At 37.3% G+C, this 17,496-nt stretch overlaps 1 protein-coding gene and 1 pseudogene across 1 annotated transcript; both read left to right on the top strand.

Annotated features, from left to right (window-relative positions):
* Positions 1–285: 285 nt before the first annotated feature.
* LOC138869906 (U1 spliceosomal RNA) lies at positions 286–467 on the top strand (annotated as a pseudogene).
* A 6,548-nt stretch (positions 468–7,015) lies between these two features.
* LOC104210992 (receptor-like protein EIX2) lies at positions 7,016–9,991 on the top strand. The gene has a single exon (XM_009759978.2). It carries the CDS (start codon positions 7,016–7,018, stop codon positions 9,989–9,991), a length of 2,976 nt encoding a protein of 991 aa, XP_009758280.1.
* Positions 9,992–17,496: the final 7,505 nt, after the last annotated feature.

Here is a 17,496-nt window from a genome sequence, read left to right as displayed (position 1 = left end):
ACGCCAAACCACAATTCCAGACACATTTTTCCAAACCGTGGAGATAGACAACAACTGGTGATCCCTCTCGCTTGCAGCATCTCCTACTTTCGTTGCTCTTTAAATCTTATCTAGGGTTTTGTAAACCTAAGTAGATTTTATTGATTTACATATAAAGATTTTTCTTTTTTTACAAGACTGGATTTAACAGGTTTTCGATTAGTGAAAATTTGTTAGTAAATATCAAAACCGAGGTCAAAAGTATGTAAAATCCGAAACCAAAAAAAATAAAAACCATCCAAATTAAAATTTGATTTGGTTTTGGTTAATTTTTCAGTTTAATCTGAATCATCACACAACCCTAGACCATGGCATAGGTTAGTGACCTCCATTGCACTTTGGAGGGATGCCCGCCTAAGGTAGGTTCAAGTAGTTGAGCCTACATCATAATTTGTGACAGTACGGGCTTGCGTTCGCGTCGTCCCTTCTGTTAAAAAAAACTCGCTTAAAGTACAAATGAAACAAAAGAGCTACTTTAAAAACGTTAAGGATACTTTTAGTTAATGAGGATACATCAAAGATGTATTTAAACTTTACGAGTCGTTTGATTGATGACAAATTATGAATGGTTTAGTAATACAAGGATTATAATATAATAATGCACAGATTGTAACGGGGACTAATAATGCAAGAATTATAATGTGGGGATTAAACATTCTAGAACTACAATGTAATTAGTAGTGCAAGGATTTTAAAGTATAAATTATTTTTGTTGGATATTTTTAAGGAAAAAGAAAAAATAAATCTAGAGTGTATCGGCTTTTTTGCTAATTTTTTATCTTATTAAATCCATGTCATAATACATAAATTCCTGCACAACTTTTGCAGGAAACAGAAGATACAACCAAACGGCGCATATAGTTTAATTTGATGCCTACATACCAACAACATGTTGAAGTTTGGCAAAATGCCAAAGTCCCACATCGGTTGGGAGAAGGGTTGGGGGATTTTTTCCCCTATAAAAGAAGACCTAATGTTTAGGATTTAAACACACCTCTCATTTGCCTTCTTATCTTCTTAAGGCATTTGTATCTTCTCTCTTTAGTATTTTTTCACTTGTATTTTGGAGTGGAATAAAATATTGGTTGTGTCCGAGGAGTAGGTAAAATTAGCCGAACCTCGTAAATTCTGGTGTTCCTTTTATTGTTGCTTTATTGTCTTATTTATTATTTGGTGGCTCTCATAATTTTTGGTATAGTAGTTGTGACTTATTCACACTATATACATTTGGCTTCTGCAACAATTGGTATCAGAGCCAAGGTACTGTCTAAGTATGCTCTGTGGTTGCAGCATAGTCTGATCTTCCACATCAGAAAAGATTTATCTTGGTAACTGTGTCAAGATTCTGTCTTAGTATGCTCTGTGGTTGCAGCTTAGTCTGATCTTCCACACCAGAAAGAAAATAATCTTGATTTGTGTCGTCAGCTATTAAATAATATTTGTGTCAAAATGGGAGACAATAAACAAGAAGAATCTACATCAAGTGTCAATAATACGTCATCGTTGGCATCTTCGCTTATGACAAGAATTGTGTCAAATGCGAAATTTGCGGTAGAAATTTTTGACGGGTCCGGACATTTTGGGATGTGGCAAGGCGAGGTTCTAGATGTCCTTTTTCAACAAGGGCTAGATCTGGCCATTGAAGAAAAGAAACCAGATGTTATTGGAGAAGAAGATTGGAGAATTATCAACCGTGTTGCTTGCGGTACCATTCGATCCTACCTTGCTAGAGAGCAGAAATATCCATACACAAAGGAAACTTCTGCAAGTAAATTATGGAAAGCACTGGAGGATAAATTTTTGAAGAAAAACAGTCAAAATAAATTGTACATGAAGAAGAGACTGTTTCACTTCACCTATGTTCCTGGTACCACGATGAATGAACATATCACCAGTTTCAATAAGTTGGTCACAGATTTGCAAAATATGGATACAACTTATGATGATGGTGACTTGGCCTTGATGTTGTTGGCGTCACTTCCTGATGAGTACGAGCACCTTGAAACTACTCTACTCCATGGAAATGACGAAGTTTCTCTCAGAGAAGTTTGTTCGGCTTTGTACAGCTATGAACAAAGAAAGCGAGAAAAACAGAAGGGCGGAGAAGGAGAAGCACTATTTGTGAGGGGTCGTCCTCAAAATCAAACGAGGACAAAGAAGGGAAGATCCAAGTCAAGATCCAGACCCAGCAAAGATGAATGTGCCTTTTGTCGAGAAAAAGGGCACTGGAAGAAAGACTGTCCGAAGTTGAAGAATAAGGCCAAATATAATAATGGAAAGGCCATTATGGATTCAAATGTAGCTGATTGTGATGATTCAGACTTCTCATTAGTTACAACAGAGTCATCAACATCATCAGACATATGGTTGATGGACTCGGCTTGTAGCTATCATATGTGTCCCAACAGGGACTGGTTCGTGGAATTTCAAGAAGGAGAATATGGAGTCGTCCACACAGCGGATAACAGCCCTCTTACCTCATATGGCATTGGTTCAATACGATTAAGGAACCATGATGGAATGATCAGAACATTAACAGATGTTCGATATGTACCGGATTTGAAGAAGAATCTCATCTCTGTGGGAGCCCTAGAATCAAAAGGGTTCAAAATCATTGCAGAAAATGGAGTGATGAGAATATGCTCAGGTGCACTAGTGGTAATGAAGGCTAATCGGAAGAATAATAATATGTACCGCTATTGTGGAAGTACAGTTATTGGGACAACGAAAGTGATATCCAGTGACGACAAAGAAACAGAAGCAACCAGGCTATGGCACATGCGCTTAGGACATGCTGGAGGAAAATCCTTGAAAACTCTATTAGATCAAGGATTGTTAAAGGGAGTCAAGGCTTGCAACTTGGAGTTTTGCGAACATTGTGTTAAAGGGAAACAGACAAGGGTTAAATTTGGTATAGCGATCCATAATACTAAAAGCATTTTGGATTATGTACACTCTGATATTTGGGGTCCTTCCAAAATACCTTCATTGGGTGGGAAGCACTATTTTGTAACCTTTGTTGATGATATTTCCAGAAGAGTGTGGGTGTATACAATGAAAAGCAAAGATGAAGTGTTGGGAATTTTTCTCAAATGGAAGACGATGGTGGAGAATCAAACAGGCAGGAGGATCAAGTGTATTCGCACAGACAATGGAGGTGAATACAAAAATGATCATTTCAATAAGGTCTGTGAAAATGATGGCATTGTCCGACACTTCACTGTTAGACATACACCACAACAGAATGGAGTGGCAGAACATATGAACCGGACCTTGCCGGAGAAGGTACGGTGTATGTTGTCCAATGCTGGCTTGGGCAAAGAATTTTGGGCTGAGGCAATTACATATGCATGTCACCTCATTAATCGTCTACCATCTGCTGCTATTGATGGCAAAACACCATTTGAAAAATGGTACGGAAAACCTGCTGTAGATTATAACTCTTTGCACGTGTTTGGCTCAACTGCATATTATCATGTGACGGAGTCAAAATTGGATCCAAGGGCAAAGAAGGCTATTTTTATGGGAATTACTTCTGGAGTCAAAGGATATCGCTTATGGTGTCCTATGACAAAGAAAGTAATATTCAGCAGAGATGTTACCTTTGATGAATTTGCTATGGTAAATAAGGTAACAGAAGATACCAAACAAAATGAAGGTGCTTCTAAGCAGGTGGAGTTTGAGGGAAAATTTATTTTTCCTACACAAGAAGCAGAGGAGGAAACAAATGAAGATTACCCTCTGGAAGGAGAGCCAGTAGAGGAGATTCCAACTCAGGAATCTCAACAACAACTTGAATCAATAGCAACCAGCAGGCCAAAAAGAACAATAACGAAACCTGTTCGTCTCATAGAGACGGTTGCTTGTGCAACCTCAATTGTAGCTGATGATGTTCCTACTACTTATAAAGACGCTGTCCAAAGTTCAGAAGAAGATAAGTGGAGGATTGCCATGAATGATGAAATACAGTCCCTTCATCAGAATCATACATGGAGATTGGCCAATCTCCCGAAGGGAAAGAAAGCAATTGGGTGCAAATGGGTATTTGCAAAGAAGGAAGGATTTCCTAACCAAGTAGATGTTCGCTACAAAGCAAGATTGGTGGCCAAAGGATATGCTCAAAAGGAGGGAATTGATTACAATGAAGTATTTTCTCCAGTTGTAAAACATTCCTCCATTAGAATTATGTTGGCTTTGGTAGCACAATTGGATTTGGAACTAGTTCAGATGGATGTAAAAACTGCATTTTTACATGGAAACTTGGAGGAGGAAATCTACATGACTTAGCCAGAAGGATTCAAAGTTGCTGGAAAATAAAATATGGTATGCAAACTTGAAAAATCGTTGTACGGATTGAAACAATCTTCTAGACAATGGTACAAGCGATTTGACGAGTTTATGTTGCAGCAAGGGTACAAGAGAAGCAAATACGATCATTGTGTGTATTTGCGCACGCTTAAAGATGGTTCCTTTGTATATCTTCTCCTATATGTTGATGATATGTTGATAGCTTCCAAGAATTCGGAAGAAATTGATAAGTTAAAGATTCAACTGAAGAAGGAGTTCGAGATGAAGGATCTGGGTGAGGCAAAGAAAATTCTTGGCATGGATAATAAGAGATAGACGTTCAAAGAAACTCTGTTTATCTCAGAAAGGATATTTGAAGAGAGTACTACAACGTTTTGGCATAGCTGACAAGACTAAGCGAGTTAGTACTCCACTTGCTCCCCATTTTAAGCTGAGTACTACTATGTCGTCAAAGGATGAAGCTGAACGAGAGTATATGTCAAAGGTACCATACGCAAATGCTGTTGGTAGCTTGATGTATGCAATAGTCTGTACGAGACCTGACATTTCACAAGATGTTGGAGTTATTAGCAAATATATGCATAATCCAGGAAAGGAGCATTGGCAAGCTGTGAAGTGGATTCTACGGTATATTCATAATACTGTAGATGTTGGGTTAGTTTTTGAGCAGGAAGACAATTAGTCTGTAGTTGGATATTGTGATTCAGATTTTGGGGGTGATCTAGACAAACGAAGATCAACTACTGGTTATGTGTTTACTTTTGCAAAGGCACCAGTTAGTTGGAAGTCTACTTTGCAGTCAATAGTTGCTTTGTCTACAACAGAGGCAGAGTATATGGATATTACAGAGGCTGTGAAGTAGGCAATTTGGCTTCAAGGATTGCTAAAGGAGCTTGGTGTTGAACAAAAATGTATCACAATTTTTTGTGATAGTCAAAGTGTTATTCAATTAGCGAAGAACCAAGTTTATCATGCAAGGACAAAGCACATTGATGTTCGGTATCATTTTGTACGAGAAATCATAGAAGAAGGTGGAGTCACGATGAAGAAAATTCATACTACAGAGAATCCTGCTGATATGCTGACAAAAGTGGTGAGTACGATCAAGTTTCAAACATTGTTTGGATTTGATCAACATTGTTGAACACTGAAGATTGAAGATGAAGACACAACCAAAATTTATTATTGAGTGAGAATTGAAGATGTGAAATTTTGCCAAGGTGGAGATTTGTTGAAGTTTGGCAAAATGCCAAAGTCCCACATCGGTTGGGAGAAGAGTTGGAGGGGATTTTTTCCCCTATAAAAGAATGCCTAATGTTTAGGATTTAAACACACCTCTCATTTGCCTTCTTATCTTCTTAAGGCATTTGTATCATCTCTCTTTAGTATTATTTCACTTGTATTTTGGAGTAGAATAAAATATTTGTTGTGTCCGAGGAGTAAGCAAAATTAGCCGAACCTCGTAAATTCTGGTGTTCCTTTTATTGTTGCTTTATTGTCTTATTTATTATTTGGTGGCTGTCATAATTTTTGGTATAGTAGTTGTGACTTATTCACACTATATACATTTGGCTTCCGCAACACAACATACATAGTTAAAAACTCATGTATAGAAGTAACAAAGTCATAAAATGATTGAGACAATTTTCGTTTTGTTCACTTGAAAAAGTTATTGCATTCATATTACATGAAGTAAAACTTACACATTGGTAAAAGGTTTGGAAATTAACAAAGATAGTTTTCACACACCAATGGCATATACAATGATATATTCTCGAGCAGGTATGTTAATTTTTCAAACTTATATAAGAGATTTTATATAGAATTTGCCAAATTCAACCATCTTCTCTTCAAACAATTTGAAAATTGCTGGTATTGAAAAATGAAGACACCTTTGAAACACACTGTCCTTTTTTTCCTCCATTAAATCAATTTTCTGGAAAATATTGATTATTTTAAAATAATTCATTGACTATAGAAATGCAATCTTTTTCAATTCCGTAGTAGAAGCCTACACAAAGAAACTTGGGAATTTTTTTAGAAATAGTCAGATTTATAACAGGTAATTTAAAAATAGTCACAGTTTCAAAAATAATCAAAATGTTGCCACTTTTTCATGTAAAGATAAAATCTGAATAAAAACACCCTTAAAATCCGGAAACATTTCAGCATAATATACTAGAGTTCATATTTTTTACAAATGAGATTCCAGCATAATGTGCTAGAATTTCATAATGTATTGGAGTTTCAACATAATATTCTGGAACTTTATACGCATGAGCTCCATAATCTAGCATATTATGCTAAAACTTTCCATGTGATGGAGTTCCAACAGTTGGAAGTTTATAGGCAGGAGCTCCACAATGCAGCATATTATACTGAAACTTTTTCCGCGTTTCAGCAAAATAGTGACTATTTTTTGATGACTTTGCAAATGCTGGTTACTTCACAAGAAAACTTGTGAGTAATTCAGTTCAAGTGGTATAGCTAGACAATAAGCATTTAACTGCTATAAAAACAGTTGACAACTTGGGATAATATTGTTCATCATCTCAAAGCCATGAGGACCCTCAAAACTTTCCTTATATTTGCCACTTTATTTTATCATTTTTCGATCGTTTATGGCTTCTATGAAACTGAAAGAGCAACTCTACTGAGCTTCAAATCGATGATAACTGATCCATCTGATCGGTTATCTTCATGGCAAGGCGGAAACTGTTGCAATTGGGAAGGAATCAAATGCTCAAGTTCAGGTCATGTTGTAGTTGTCAATCTCCGGAATCCTAATCCGGATGAAATCATGATCAATGTCAATGAGGAAGTTGTTTCAAATTCTAACAATACATTTGATTTTGCCCTTAAAGGTACTATATCTCCATTGCTCTTTACTCTTAACCATATGCAACATCTTGACCTGAGTTTCAACAACTTCATGCTCTCTAAACTACCTACTGAGATATCAAACTTAACAAAGTTGACTTATCTCAACCTCTCAAATGCTATGTTTCAAGATTCCATCACCACACAATTTTCAAACCTTACATCTCTAAGGTTTCTTGATCTTTCATGTGCTAATTTAGTACCTGATTTTTCTTCTTTTTCTGTCAGCTTGACATTTCCGCTAAGGTTAGATTTTGGCTCACTGTCGTCTTTTATCAGCTATGGTCGTATATCTAGTCCAAATCTAAGGTGGTTAGAAGGACTCCGCGACCTTAGATATCTTGTATTGATAGGTGTTGATCTATCAAAGGCGTCCGAATCATTTCATTGGGCTAAACCAATATCAAGTCTTTCAAATCTCATGTCACTTCATTTGTCCAACTGCAACATTTCAGGAAGAATTCCAACAGTGGAGTTACTTAATCTTACTAATCTTTCTACTCTAGAAATGAGTTCTAACGCTCTAACATCCTGGATACCTGATCTGCTATCGAACCTCACAACCCTCTCAACTCTTGATTTTAGTGGCAACGATTTACATGGTCATATCCCTTACCTTCCTCAGCTTGAAAGACTTTCTGTTGCTAGCAATCCTGCTATGATCATCAATCTTGTTTCAATGTTTTCAGTCCCATGGTCAAAGTTGACATTTCTTGACATAAGTTTCACAGGGGTAGGTGGAACGATTCCTCCTTCGTTAAGCAATTCAACTTCATTAACCTCTTTCCGAGCTGATGGTTGCTCGATCCAAGGGTCGATACCTTCTTCCATCACAAAACTTAAGAAATTAAGTGTACTGATGCTCAATGACAACAACATTACCGGCCAACTTCCTGTATCAATGTCCAGTTTAAGAAGCCTTCAGTACTTATCTCTATTTCAGAACAGATTAGAAGGGCATATTCCCATTTCAATTTGTCGAATCCCCTCCCTCGAGTACCTGAATTTAGAATGGAACGATCTAACAGGACGTCTTCCCTTGTGCATACTTCAGCTTCCTAAACTTTCATCTCTTTATATTCAGAGGGATAGGCTGAATGGTAATATGCCATTGTCTTTATTCCAAAAGTCTAGATTGGAAGAAATTAGTTTAGGAACAAGTGGATTGTCATTGGAAATTGATGATCAACATCAACCCTTTGTGCAAACTTTTCAGCCCAAGATTTTGGAATTCACATCTTGCAACATGAGAGGAGGAATCCCAGAATTCTTTTCAAATTTGACGAAACTCGTGGTTTTAAATTTGTCTAACAACAGTCTATCAGGAGCCATACCATATTGGTTGTTCAATCTCCCTTCCCTTTCTATACTAGCTTTGTCTATGAATAACTTCGAGGGATTTATACCGCCAATGATTCAGCTGAAATCTTCTCGTTTCCCAACAATAGTAAATTTAGCCAGAAATAACCTTCAAGGTCCTATCCCTTCTCAGCTCCTGAATGTTAATGTCATCGATTTGACACTTAACAGTTTCGTAGGCTTAATTCCAACACAGATAGGAAAAGTTCCTGGTATCAGGTCCATATCATTATCAGGGAACAAAATTCATGGTCCAATACCAGAATCATTTTGCCGAGCAACTAATGTCCTCCAGGTTCTTGATCTCTCCAATAATAGCTTGTCAGGCACCATACGACGTAATCTGGGAAACTGCAAGTCTCTCATTTACCTTAATCTTGGACAAAACAAGCTCACTGGAAGTATTCCAAAAGAACTTGAACGCGTCACAAGCCTTCGTTATCTGGATTTGAGTGGGAATGACTTTGAAGGATTTTTTCCAGCAGTGATCGAAAACTTTCAAGATTTGGAGATTCTGAAGTTGGCAGGCAACAGATTTGAAGGAAGGATACCAAAGTTCATTGGCGACTTACACCAACTCCGTATTCTCGTGCTTGCATCAAACTCTTTCAATGAATCAATTCCAGAAGAGCTAATGAAGTTGGAAAATCTACAATATATTGGCTTGTCCAGTAACAATCTATCTGGCCCCATTCCTGAGAATCTTGATGGCTTGAAAATGATGATGAAAAGAGAAAATGAGGCGACCATCTTAGGTTATGCTTACTCCCTCAAGTTCACTGGTGCTCAGCTAGAAATAGTCACCAAAGGACAGACACAATGGCTTGAGTCAGTCTATTCCTACCACACTGGATTCGACGTCTCAAGCAACACTCTCACTGGTAAAATCCCTGAGAAATTTGGCCTTTTAAGTGGACTTCCATTGCTGAACCTCTCACATAATAATCTTTTCGGATTGATTCCAAAGACTACTGGTGAGATGAGTTCCCTCGAGTCGTTGGATCTCAGTTACAACCATTTCACAGGAGAAATTCCAGTGACATTAACAGTGTTAGATTTCCTCCAGCATCTCAACATGTCTTATAACAATTTGAGTGGAAGAATTCCAAGCGGTCCGCATTTTGACACTTTGTATCAAGATGGAACAGCATATATTGGAAACAAATACTTATGTGGTGCTCCTGGTGGGATGAACTGCAGTAACTATGCTCCCTCTATCAATGAAACTGTAGAGAACAGATATGATCAAGAAAATGTCCTTTTTGTTGTAGTTATATTCTTGGGCTATGTAACAGGACTTTCTGGATTATTCTTGTTCTTATATTTGATGAAGGATAATTGGAGGAACATGTACTGGAGAGCAGTAGACAGAATTGTGTTGAAAATAGTAAACCGTGGGTCATGATATATATGACAGCAGTCTTTGAGTTCAATTTTCACTTTAAAGGTTTGGTTACTGGAGGTTGGAGCAGCCATCAATATTCTATTTTTCTTTTTTGTTAAATCCAGAAAAGTCAAAATGAAAATATTTTCTGAACATGGAAATAAGGATTGAGCACAAGAATAGGAAAAGAGAAGACATTCTTGTAGTACTGAAGAGCCAGTCTTAACAGTATGTAGTCCTATTCCTCTAATCAGATTACAAAGTTCTGTTTTCTTAATGTTCTTTCTCAGCTGGCTCTTGATGTTTATATTCCCAATAATGCTAAATATGTGCTGCTTTCAAAATGATAAAAGAGGTCAGCCCAATACATAAAGTATCTCGTAATCACGCTTGGTGAATAGGAAATGGAGGGAAGAAATGAGAAGGGAAAGTGAGTTGTTCGCTTATGTTTTGGAAAGAGCAAATGTCCCCCATTGGTAGTGGAAAGAAAGGGAATGTGCTTTATATTAAAAAAGCACTTCTTTTGGTGTTAAATGTGTTGGTAAGAAGGTAAACCCCGCGCCGTCGTCGCTAGCTCGCTCGGTTCAGCTTCAAAAAGTCAAACCGAAATAACCCAGGATCCGCACGCACGACCCGCGATCGATCTGTTCCATTTTCCGGATAATTTTAAATATTCCTGCTTGTTCCAACAGCCATGGCTATTTCTGAAAGGTTGTAAATTTTCAGAAACAGTGCTAGAAAATGTCTATAAATTCGCTTTGGTCCCGGAATTTTTCCTTACGAAATTTTCTGAACTTCAAACTTCTTCTTCTTCTGCACAAATAAAATCCAGTATAATTTACAGTCATTGAGTTGTTCGCAGTTCACCAGTGTTTTAGGTACCGATACTCTGGTGAGTCAAATTGTTCTATCCTGGGAGTTTAATATTCTATCACTTCGGGTACTTAGGAGAATAATTTCCTTAAGGACACAATGTGCATTCAATGGGCTCGATTTCATTCCAACATGTATTTTCTGATTCTGTTTTCTTATTATTTCCAGTTTCTTCTTTACTTCTGTTTTTTTTTTGTTACAGGAAATTTACTGTTTCGTAATATTAGAGTTAATGCAGATTAATAACAATCTTAAGGAAATTATACTTATACTTTAATCTGTATTTTATTTTCTGGAGATTAAAACCTTTGTAGTTTTCTACTCCTAGTGAATTTTTCTATTTCTGATTTGAAGATATAAAAACTTCATCGGATTATTGAAGTTCATAATTCAGAAACGATTTGAAGAACATAAAACCTTCATCGTATTCTAGTGAAACAATATATAAAAACTTCGATTTTTGTTTATTAAAAGTACTGATTTTTATTAATTACAGTATTGTTTGTTGTTTTATTTTTCTGCCATTAATTGAAATGTTTTGTTGTTGACAGTGAGAAATGGCAATTGAAAATGAAAATCCTTCTGCGACTGTTGTGGCAACGACAATAGCCTCGTCAAGCCGAACTGCTGTGTCACCGACCGAAAAATCGGGAAACTTTCTGGAGCTAACTTCAAAGGAAGGCAGCAGAGGGCATTCTTTTGGCTTACCACGCTTGGTATGCAGAAATTCTCCAATGAAGACCCTTCAGTGCCTGTTGCCGATATGCCAGACAATGAAAAATTTATGATTGTTGAAGCGTGGAAACAGACAGATTTTCTTTGCAAAGACTACATTTTGAGTGCTTTGGGGGATTATTTTTACAATGTATACAGTGCTATGAATAATTCGAAAGAATTCTAGGATGCACTTGAGAGGAAGTATAAGACTGAAGATGCGTGCTTCAATAAGTTTATGGTTGCCAAGTTTCTAAACTATAAAGTGATAGATAGCAAAATCGTTGGAACCCAAGTTCAAGTGCTTCAACTTATTTTTCATGACCTTATTGCTGAAGGTATGGTAGTAAATGAAGCATTTCAAATGGCTGCAATGATTGAAAAGTTACCTCCTTCATGGAGAGATTTCAAAAACTATCTAAAGCACAAGCGCAAAGAACTGAAGTTGGAAGATCTTCTTATACGCCTCAAGATTGAGGAAGATAACAAAACAACCGAGAGGAAGTCACATGAAAATTCAACGATTATGGGAGCGAATATTTTTGAAGAGGTTGCTCCAAAAAGTAAGAAAAGGAAGAAGTCTTTTGGACAGACAAATGAGCAGAACAAGAAAAAATTCAAGGGCAGCTGCTATAATTGTGGAAAAGCTAGTCACAAAGCCCCTGACTGTCGTCTCCCGGAAAAGGACCAGAAAAAGGGACAGTCCAACATAGTGAAGAAGAATGATGACATTGATGATCTATGTACAATGCTTTTGGAATGTAACTTAGTTAGAAATTCGAAGGAGTGGTGGATTGACTTTGGAGCCATTTGACATGTTTGTGTTGTTAAAGAAGCATTTGCTACCTACTCTATTGTTGGTCCCCAAGAAAAGGCTTCCATGGGAAATACTGCAATAGCAAGATTGAGTGTTATAGGAATATATTCCTGATGATGACTTCCGGTAAGGTGTTAACGCTCAACAACGTTTTTCGTGTTCCTACTATTAGGAAAAATTTAGTTTCAACTTCTCTACTTGCTAAGAATAGATTTAAATGGGTATTTGTATCTAACATGTTGTTGTAAGCAAAAATTATATGTATGTTGGAAATGGCTACCTCATAGAGGGCCTTTTCAAACTCAATGTAATGGTTGTTGACAGTATTAATAAAAGTTCAGCTTCTTCTTATTTATTGGATTCAAATGATTTATGGCATGTTCGTTTAGGACATGTCAATTACAAAACCTAGCAGAAGTTAATTAATTTAGAATATTGCCTAAATTCGAATGTAATAAATCAAAATATCAAATATGTATTGAATCTATGTTTGTCAACCATACTTATAAGTCTGTTGAAAGGAATTCAAATCCTTTAGACTTAATTCATACCGACATTTCTGATATGAAGTCAACACCATCTTGTGGTGGGAAAAAGTATTTTATAATTTTTATGGAAGATTGCACTCGATATTATTATGTTTATTTGCTTAATAGTAATGATGAAGCAATTGAAACATTGAAGTTATCCAAGAATGAAGTGGAGAATCAATTGAATAAAAAGATTAAAATAATTCGAAGCGATAGGGGTGGAGAATACAAATCTCCTTTTGCAGAGATATGTTCGGAATATGGAATTATCCATCAAACTACTGCCCCCTTATACACCTCAATCCAATGGAATTGCGGAAAGAAAAACTGATATTAAAGGAAATGATGGATGCTTTATTAACAAGTTTTGGCTTATCGCAGAGTTTGTGGGGGGAAGATATCCTTACAGCTAACCGAATACTCAACAGAGTACCCCACAACAAAACACAATCTACACCATATGAAAAATGGAAAGGAAGAAAGCCAAGCTTGAGATATTTCAAAGTGTAGGGCTGTTTAGCAAAGGTACAAGTACTTTTACCCAAGAGGGTATAATCGGACCAAAAACTGTGGATAGCATGTCGGTTTTGGTTCAAAAATCTGATAATCCTGGAGTTCATATTAATACGGTAATTGAATTAGATAATGTTGAATTCTTTGAAAATATTTATCCATATAAAATTGAATGCGAGTTTTCAAGTGAAAGATATAAACGACCACAGGAATAACCAGAGAAAAATACTCAAAGTAAAGAGGATTCAAGACGTAGAAAAAGTCAAAGAACATCTACTTCCTTTGGAACAGATTTTGTTACATTCTTGCTTGAAAATGAGCCTCAAACTTTCAAAGCAGCTATGTCATCTTCTGATTCAACATTTTAGAAAGAGGCAGTCAATAGTGAGATTCAATCAATTTTGGATAACCATACATGGGAAATAGTTGATCTTCCTCTAGGAAATAAGCCTTTAGGTTCGAAATGGATCTTTAAGAGGAAAATGAAAGTTGATGGCACTATTAACAAATATAAAGCAATACTTGTTGTCAAAGGTTATAGACAAAAGGAAGGCCTTGATTACTTTGACATTTAGTCGCTAGTAACTAGGATAGCATCTATTAAGATGTTAGTGGCACTGGCGACCTTATTTGGTCTTGAAATCCATCAAACGGATGTTAAAACAACTTTCTTAAATGGAGATTTGGAGAAAGAAATTTACATGGAACAACGTAAGGGTTTTATGGTTCCTAGTAAAGAAAAAAAAGTGTGAAAACTTGTTACGTCGCTTAATGGACTTAAACAAGCACCCAAACAATAGTATGCTAAATTTGACCAAACAATATTGGCAAATTAAAATCAATGAGTCTGACAAATGTATTTACATTAAAACCACGTCAGGTCATGAAGTCATTGTTTGTTTATATGTTAATGACATGTTGATATAAGCAAAGATATGGCAAATATAAATTCTACTAAGCGCATGATAGCTAGCAAATTCGACATGAAAGACTTAGGAGTTGCTCATATGATCTTAGGAATCAGAATTCACAAAACTCCACAAGGTGTAGCATTATCACAGTCACATTACATTGAAAAGGTACTTGACAAGTTCAAGTGTTTGGATTTCATGATTGCCAAGACTCTAATTGATTTAAGTTATGCACTTCAAAAAATAAAGGTGAAAGTGACTCAACACTGGACTATGCAAGAGTATTGGGAAGTTGATATATATCATGAATTGTACGCAACCAAATATAGCATATGCTATTAGCAAACTGATTCAGTTTACAAGTAATCCCAATCAAATACATTGGATGGTAATGAAATGAGTTTTGGCATATCTGAAACATACCCTAGACTATGCTCTGCATTATAACAAATATCCCTCTGTGATTAAGGGATATAGTGACGCAAATTGGATCACCGGATTATCTGAAGTTAAATCCACGAGTATATATGTTTTCATAATTAAAGGTGGAGCAGTGTCTTGGAAATCATCCAAACAAACGTGTACCACCCGTTCTACGATGAAATCTAAATTCATAGCTTTAGACAAGGCCGGTGAAGAAGTTGAATGTCTCCAGAATTTCTTAGGAGATATTCCATTTTGGCCCATACCTTTGGCACCTATATGTATACATTATGATAGTCAAGCAACAATAGGTAGGGCAGGGAGCATTATGTATAACGGAAAATGTTGTCACATACGACAGAGCCACAATACCATTAGACAACTACTCTCTAGTGGTTTTATCACGATTGACTACGTGAAGTCAAGAGATAGAATGTCGGATCCACTTATAAAAGGCCTATCTAGAGAGGCGGTTGAAAGAACATCCAAGGGAATGGGGTTAAGGCCTAGGACAAGTCATCATGGCGGTAACTCTACCTAGAAGACTAGAGATCCTAAGAGCTAAGTTCAAATAAATCAAATAAAGTTATGAATGACGGTTCAACATTGTCAAATAACTCAACCCATTCTTGTGATGAAGAATGTTCAGAAAATAGGGTAAAGCATTAAGGATTTTTTATGAGTCAATAAAGCTTAAAGCTTTTTAATGATTTGCTAAGTCTGGAAGGAAATGACCAGATAGTGTGTCTATAGGACTACACATTTAGAAATCACCTATGTGGATGTGAAGTGTAAGCCGCTTCAAGGGGAATGAAAGTAAATGCCCATTCTCTATGCACTCATAAAACCAGGCGGTGTTCGTGGGTAAAACGAATACAACTCTGAGAACCATATATGGTTAAGGGTTAATTTTATGACTTATGTTGTCTAGGTATACAATAAAGCTTGACGGTTCAAAGATATCAAATCTACCGATTGACCTAGTATGTCTGACATAAGTTCACTACGGAAAGTTCAAAAGAAAACCTACTTATCCAGATGCAATTAATCTTTCCTTGTAAATCACACACTCGTCTGTGCATTCCTTTGTCTTATAGCCATTCCCCATTCATGTGGGGATTGTTAGAATTGGAGGTTGGTGAATGAAAAATGGAAATCAAAATAGGAAATGTAAAACAAATGCCCAACCGGACAACATCCAAGTTCGAATGTTCGATGCCATCTCCGGTAAGTTCCTCGAAACGCAAACTTTCTGTTACACTTCTATAACTAACCCAATGCAGGAAGCTAGCCCAGCCCAATGCTCAAAAGACACCCCACCCCATGAAGAATCAGCCCATACACAGACAACCCATAAGGGATAGGCCCAATACAAGTACAAAGAGTAAAGCAGGCCCAGAAGGAAGAGAACCAATACCCACTACGGATAAGGAGCATACAAACCAAATGCAAAATCAATGCCCCCCCCAGAAACTCAAAGTCAACTAGCCCAAAGGGCCTAGAGGGGGGACTGACAATGCACCAGATGGAGCCCTCACACCATCCCTAAACTCAATAACACTCTAGTACACTCAAATGATGATCCATACTATTTTACATCTCCCCTATAAACACATTCATTGCAAAATCCTTCCATGGAAACTCAAGAGCTAAATTTGAGAAATCCAAAAATTGCAACTGATGTGACTACAACCATCAACTCAACCGAATTTTTTCGTAATCCCACAACCTATATATTAGACACAGATTACGAAGCAATTACCATGGGTGTCGATCTACCTCCATAATCAGTCGAGACCCTTGATTACCCCAATAACCCCCGTTTAATAATAGTCCAAAAAGGCTAAGTAGAAAAAATCCAAAAATGGAATCCCCTCCAAAACCCCTAATCATTCTGACATCTATCCCACCACTGCGGGACCACATGCCAGAGTCTTGACTGGAGATTTTTATCCACGACCAGGCGTTGTGCTACAATTTTCAGCTGGGAAACCAGCCAATCTCCCTCATCATCCAAAATTCAGCCCATTTAGCCAGAGTCACTACAGAAGCACTAACAAGGTTTGGCGATGTTTGACGCTCAACTATGGCAATCAATGGTTCTATGGAGCAATATAAACCCTCTGCAGCAAACCAACGACCCACCTTCATTCCATAACATGATGCAGCAAATTTTCAACACCATTCCCTTCTTCCCGGATCCGGTAGTAACAGACCCTTTTACGACTCTGCAGTCAAAGTCCTTCCGTAGTGGCCACAACAGTACCCTTCATCTTCAACGCAAGAGAAGCAATCCTCACCGCCACTGGAGAATATTTCGAAAGAGATATCCAAAGCCTTAGAGATTCTGAAGAACCACGAAACACCCATGGAAAAGGAGACGTCATCACCGTATAGCCAATCGAGGATAGACTCTCTATGGCTAGAGGCAATACGAGCGGTGGAGTTTAGTATGGACCACAACGAGACTCTGATCCTACTATGCCCAAAGAATCTAGCAAGATGTGGACTGAGCCTGTCCTCTCATCAAAGCCAAGGTGTTCTGAAGCCACTCCTAACCTTAACTCCAGTTATGAGAACCCAACCATCTCCATCCAGGGGAAATGATGTGTTGCCAACCAAGGGAAGGGACAAAGCATCGATGAGAAACCTCCCACCAAACCCTCCCCTCCTAATAAATTTCATCATATGGAATGTTAGGGGGCGCAAACAGTCCCGAGCTCAAGAGACACTGCTCATAAATGG

This window comes from Nicotiana sylvestris, chromosome 5 (genome assembly GCF_000393655.2).
Source record: "Nicotiana sylvestris chromosome 5, ASM39365v2, whole genome shotgun sequence".
Lineage (NCBI taxonomy): Eukaryota > Viridiplantae > Streptophyta > Magnoliopsida > Solanales > Solanaceae > Nicotiana > Nicotiana sylvestris.
Note: the sequence above shows the minus strand (reverse complement) of the source record. Positions and strands in the feature narration are given on the sequence as shown.